The sequence below is a fragment of the Anoplopoma fimbria genome, chromosome 11 (assembly GCF_027596085.1).
Source record: "Anoplopoma fimbria isolate UVic2021 breed Golden Eagle Sablefish chromosome 11, Afim_UVic_2022, whole genome shotgun sequence".
NCBI lineage: Eukaryota > Metazoa > Chordata > Actinopteri > Perciformes > Anoplopomatidae > Anoplopoma > Anoplopoma fimbria.
The window spans coordinates 1,296,041-1,302,692 of record NC_072459.1 but is presented as its reverse complement, the minus strand read 5'-3'; the positions used below and the strand labels follow the sequence as shown (position 1 = coordinate 1,302,692).

General features: G+C 43.4%; 1 protein-coding gene across 1 annotated transcript in view; it reads left to right on the top strand.

Moving 5' to 3' along the window:
- The first annotated feature begins 3,756 nt into the window (after window positions 1–3,756).
- LOC129098219 (trinucleotide repeat-containing gene 6C protein-like) overlaps window positions 3,757–6,652 on the top strand; it is a 60,068-nt gene continuing 57,172 nt past the window's right edge. Inside the window, 1 exon segment of the mRNA XM_054607207.1 lies at window positions 3,757–3,850. Coding sequence (XP_054463182.1) covers window positions 3,757–3,850 — 94 coding nt within the window.

Below are 6,652 nucleotides of genomic sequence, written 5' to 3'. Positions count from 1 at the left end.
ACTGGATTCCAGTAGCATTTAATCGGAGGTGTAATTCACATTCTGAAGCGTTTTAATTGCCTTGTCATTAAGCTTTTCCTGGATGAGCCCATGAAATCAATATGGCCGTCTGCGCGGTCAGTGCATGGCTGATTAGCACTGATTACTTGAATGCATAAGTGTGTGTTCTCCTCCTTTAGTAAGAGAGATGGGAGAGTCCTGAGCAGCAGACAAGTCCTCGTATCGGTGAGGATGTGCAGATGTCAGCGACCGGAGGTACCGGAGCAGCAGAATGTAGACAGAGCCAACGGCTGAAACCCAGTAAAAACAACTGACATTTAAAATATCTGACATTTTGCATAATGGAACGAATAGATGCAGATAAATCCTTACGTTCATGCAGTCCTCTGACATGACAAGAAATCAATCGGCCTCTACGAGCGTCAAAAAGTAAACCATGGCTGTTTCAGATGTTTCTATAATCAGATGCTCGTTTTTTTATGTCCCCCCATGAGCTTCAAAATGGGAGCTCGCCGCATCACTTCTTCAAAATGGCGTCTGCCGCACCCCGTTTTCTGCAGTATTTAGATGGCACACGCCTGCAACGCCCACGCCCTCCATCCTCAACTCAGAAGTTGAGAACCCCACATTCTCATACTCCCTTTCTCCAACTCTCCCCCGGGAACAACTGGGAGAAAAGGCAGCTGCATCTCAACTCTCGTCCCCTCCCTTCATGCCACCCAGCAGTCGTCCTGTTGGCAGCCACCCAGCGCTTCACCGCCCGCCTTAATGACATTCCCTTAATGAGCTGCGTTCTCTCTGTATAATAATGAAGTCGGAAGTCAGAAGAAAAAGCTTGAGTTTACAGGCTGCAGGTTTGTGTACAAGCACATGTAGAGTTTGTAGGTTTTAATGTAAGGTAGATTGTGGAGATATTTCTGCTGGAGTGCACATTTCATTTTACACTGTATATAGAGTGAACGTGTGTTCATGCTCCAGATTGCACCATCCCAGCTGCTTTAATGCTTAGTGGCACCTTGACAGCACTGCAGAGTCCAGTATGTAATCCACCGTCACACAAGACTGCTGTATGGAGCAGACGGACCCTCTACCAGGCATTATTGGATGGGTCCTAATCGATGAGGGCATGCTTGCTGGTCAAACGTGGCTCAGTGTGATGGATGGGACCAATCGGAGCAGAGCGAGCATTTAGACAAATACTCAAACTAATGTGTGCATAAATATGCATGAGGTGTTTACCTAGTGTCAGTGTATTTGGGTCAGGGGTGTTGCCACATCTCATTCTAAACTAGAGGCTGACTTGTATTTGTGTGTCCACACTAAGAATGCAGCGTCCCTCTATATGAAGCCGTCTCGGTGTTAGTCGACAAAGGCATTGCATTGCACCTCGTTGCCATATCTTGTTATCACGAGCGCCCAGCTCATCTGCATAGAGCCACCATGACACCAATTAACACCTGTTTGTAAGATGAGTGTAACTATTTAGCATGCATCACGTTGTTTTTTCCCTCTTTGATTTTTTTAATTAGCTAACTTGATTGCAAAATCTGTGGAGATATTTGTGCCAGTGTGATGCCGTGTGTGCATGTGCACGGTGATCATCTCCCCCCGCTCATGGCATGAGTTGTTGTTTGCCCCCATTTGTCTCCTTTCACCCATCTGCTGCTTCTCTTCTCCTTTGTTGGCAGACACCTCACCTTCTCCTTTCCTCTCTCTCTCTCTCTCTCTCTCTCTCTCCGATGTCAGTTGCCACCCCTTCCCTTGGCTCTGTGCCAGGCACTCAGACATGTAGGGGGGAGGGGGCTGCCGACCATATGCAAATTATCCGACTTTATGCAAATTGGCCTTGCTGTTAATTAAAAGTCAGATGCAAATTCAATTAGCTGACTGAGCAGTGAGGAGTGGGTTCGCTTGGATCGCTTTGATGCAGGCTGGGAATAAAGAAAATCCCCAAACATTGTGTGGGTGAGGACTGGGAAACAAAGAAATCAAGACTGGGGGGGGGGTTTAATAAAAGGGCAGAGACGGGTTCAAATGGTGACTTTATTGTGGGGATAAACTCTTGAAGCACTAAATGTGATGCCAGTGGGTCATAATATAAGAATGCAGGCGTCCTGCTCTTTATACAGCACAGGCATGCTGGATGACATCCACACAGAGAGAACGAGAGAGAGAGGGAGGAGAGAGAGAGAGAGAGGAGAGCATCGTCGGTAGCTCCTCTGGCTAATTACTGTGAGTAATTAAACTAGTCTCAGATATATGTCCACCCTTGTGCTGCTGTAATGGAAATGAATGCGAGCGGTGATTGTGTGTATATATACGCACAATACGTAACTGTGAATGCTCATGTGTAGAATACTGTTCCTCTGTGAGGAATCTGTACTCTTTGTGAATGTTGGTCTCTGTCTGGCATGCAGAGTTTAATCCAGTTATTCTTTTTGTCATTTTAGCATAAGTGACCCATCTGGAGCACCGGAGTGATGGGGTTAGTGTCAGAGATGACTACTGAGAAATATGGGAAGATGGGTGGTTGAGATATGATGGTGGCACAGCGCCAAGACCCGAGCAACAGAGTAGATCCATGAGAGTGAGCAAAATAGATCAAAATGCATGTGAAGAAAGAAAGGGAGGGGAAAATGACAAAGTATGAAAAAAGAGATTAGAAAGGAAGAGAGGAGATGGAGACAGTGTTTGTGTCTTACTGGAATATTTCCTTTCTGCTAACAGAAGAAGTCTCCGTCGTGAAGTGAGAGACTCAAACATTGTGTCCATGGATAGTTTCTGCACTCGTTTGTCCTCGTTTGACATCCAAATCAATGCACTGCTCAGGTTTGGTTGTGTTCATCACAATCTCTATTTTCAGACCTAATCATGTTTTATTTTTGCCACACATTAGTTTTTCTTTCACTATGCTGTAGTAGTACCGTTTTTAAGTCTAGATGACAGTCAGATTTGAACAAATACTCCACGCAAAACTGACTTTTGAGCATTAAAACACTTTATAGTTTGCTAAATAAAGGGAAAAATAAGTCATCTTAGAGTCAAATTGGTTCCAGCTGAATACAATAGTGAGGCATTTTTACAGCACAAAAGGATTTAGTGTTGAAAAGAATTATGGAGGTTTAGTAATTTGCAGAATTGAATGCAGCAAGGCAGTATGTCTTTGGTTAGCTCATTTGTAGTTTTGTGTGTTTGTGTACATCATCTGCATGCAGGACTTACCTCACACCAACAGATCCAATCAGTGTGTATGTGCCTGGGGGGAAATCCTAAATGTGCTCCTGTAGCAAGGACACGCCTGCCAGACCGGTGTTTGACTTTCCTGCTTAAGTCGCCCGACAGCCTGCAAATTTCATCAGAGCCGGGGCGAATAAAGCCAGACGGCTCTCTGGGAAAGAGGCTTTTAAAACCAGTTTGATGTAAGCAGCCAGGTGAGACTGCAGGTGATTAGTAATGGAGGCTAAGAAATGATTCAATGCCAGAGCAGCGAACGCAGAGGTTGTTGATGAAAGCAGGATGGAGAGATTCATGTTCCCCATGGTTACGCATCACTTCCTGTGGTGATACACAGGAGGGAGGTTAGATGGACATGCACAAGTACACACACACACTACACACACACACACACACACACACACACACACACACACACACACACACACACACACACACACACTCTGAGGCACTAATGCTGCAATTACCCAGAAACAGCACCTCCTCCACTCGGATGCTGACAATTGCAAGAAGTAGATCAGCATGAAAAACAAGAATGCAGAAAAAGTAGAGTGTGAGAAGAAGAATGATAGAAAAACTGCACTTAAAACTGAGCCCAGAGAAGAGGAGCGACGAGGTAAACGGGCACTCTGGATTAAACTGGATGCAGATGTGCATGGTCACCTCTGTCCTATCTTTCTGTCGTCCAGGTTGTTGAACCTCCATCAGACGTCTACAGAGACACTGAGGACAAACAGAGCAGCAGAGGAAGGTGTTTCCTTTTATTTCCCTGTTGCTTGTAATAGCAAAGCAGTGCCGGCTCTATAAAGCCCTCAAAGCCTCCCATACCTGCCTCATTCCTAATTAAACAAATCTCACAGCAGGAAGTCACTTGAGATATTAAAGGAGTTATCCCATAAACCCAACCCTTGAAAAAAACCAAACAGTTCAACCTCCTTGGCCCTTATTATATCAAATATGACATAAGATTAAATGAAAAAGTAAACTCCTTTATTGCCATGCACATCTGTCCTCGGGGCATTAGCTCTCCCTCTATCAACTTGTCTCTTTTCTTTTCCATGAGAGGTTTGATATAGTGAGGGTTTAATATTGTGTGAATGCCGACCACACACACACACACACATATAGACACACACACATACAGACACACACTCCCCTTGTGGCTGCAGTAGTCAGTCAGTCAGATATGAACCAATAAGCAGCCTCTGTAAGCCTGCAGAGAGCGGCAGAGGAAGAACGTGCTCTTTATTAGAGGACAAGTTGTCTCTGTAAATTCCCTCTGTGCTGCTCTGCTGATCCTCCGGCTACACGTCTCTGTCTGCTCTGATCTGTTCAATATTCTATTTTCCTCTTTTTTAAGTTTCCATACGCAGCTGTGGGATTTTAGCCCACTATACAGTGAAAAGAAGAGTGTGTTCGCTTTCATTCCTCTGTGAGAGGCAGGTGTAGAGCTTATATATATTTAGACATCCACTGTTCAGCAGACAACAAGAGAACAGGAAGTATGTGTCTGCATATGTGACAGAAACGTTTTTTATATCGTAAAACATGTTTCTGTCAATATAGCAGTGTATTATTCCTCTTAATTAGAGGTCATTAAATGCCTTCCTGTCTAAAATTGACTAATCTCAACCCCTCCATAATTGTTTCCAATGTCAACCGGTGCAGATTTAGTTCAAAATAAATCCTAGTCATTTTTGAAACACTTGGTCCTTTATTCCAGACGAGGTGGAATAAACAGACTTCCATCTGAAATGATAATGGCAGGATTCTATAGGCTGCACAGCTAGATAATTAAGCCAACATTAGCTCCATGACTTGGTCAAAACTTTTGACTCTTCAGTATTTGAAGGTAACCCAAAATTAAAACAATAATCCTGTAAAATGTATTTTAAACATGCACTTGTGCCTTCATGAGCTAGAGGATATGATCTTAAAAGACCACATCTTCATCAGCTGATGCTCCGTGAAGAAGACGTTGTCCTTGGAAAGTATCGCAATATTTTGCTGACAATGTTGTATCGATTCACGGATCTTTTATCACAAACTATTAATATTATACAAATGAAACCTTTTGGTAACAAAAGCTTTTTCTGTCCACTAGATGGCGTTTCATTGGTTAAGTCCGTCTGTTTCACTGCCAAACATAATGTAGCTGAAATATAAATGATTGAATTAAGATAAACAGAGTGAAAACTTTTGATAAACTGCATAATTTGCAGTTTTAAAAAAAAAAAGGTAACAAATCGCAATATATTGGAATATATGTTATCGCAATACGCAGATTGTTTAAAATCCAAAATAGATTGTATCTTCACTTAACTATCCATACTGTTGGGCCTTTGGTGATTCCCACCCCGAACACATACGACAAGGAGAAATGTAGAATTAGACTGTTATTTCATTCTAACATCACTCTGTGTAGCTGCTTAGCTCACTAGGACAAGCACCACAGTGAGGAAGAGGCAAAAAGTATAATCAGATTTAAAATTTGGATCTGTGCTCTAATGAATAAACACTGAACACGATTTAGATCAACTCAGAATGTGTTTGTTCTTACACACTTTCTGTTTTCTTTTATTCACACACACACACTCAAACACATCCTGCTTGGAGGTTATGCACCATGGAGATGATTAGCCCGTCTGTGAAAGATGATTTCAGCACTCTCTCCTCTCCTGATGTTCACTTTTTTTTATCTCCATCTACTCATCTGACTGTTGTGTCTCTTTGTCTCGTCGTTCCTCCAGGACGTTCAAGGTGTCTCTCAACAGCATCCTTTATTGGACCTTGATTGTCTTTGTGGTATTACCAAAAACACGTGTGTGTGTGTGTGTGTGTGTGTGTGTGTGTGTGTGTGTGTGTGTGTGTGTGTGTGTGTGTGTGTGTGTGTGTGTGTGTGTGTGTGTGTGTGTGTGTGTGTGTGTGTGTGTGTGTGTGTGTGTGTGTGTGTGTGTGTGTGAGAGTGCCAGGATGGCAGCCTATCCATTAGCTTGGTGCTAATCTACACACTGCAGGAACAAGTGGATTAGAGAGCAGCCGGCCTCAGCAGCCAATAGCATTTGACGGATAGCATCCTCCACCAAACACAAACACATGCAAACACACACACACACACACACACACACACACACACACACACACACATTCACAGCAACAGTGTAGTTTGTGCTGTAATGACATTATAGAGTGAGCCTCCAACATGAAATTAGATTTATCTGTTATGACTGGAAGCTGTGTGTGTGTGTGTGTGTGTGTGTGTGTGTGTGTGTGTGTGTGTGTGATTTATCTGTTATGACTGGAAGCTCTGTGTGTGTGTGTGTGTGTGTGTGTGTGTGTGTGTGTGTGTGTGTGTGTGTGTGTGTGTGTGTGTGTGTGTGTGTGTGTGTGTGTGTGTGTGTGTGTGTGTGTGTGTGTG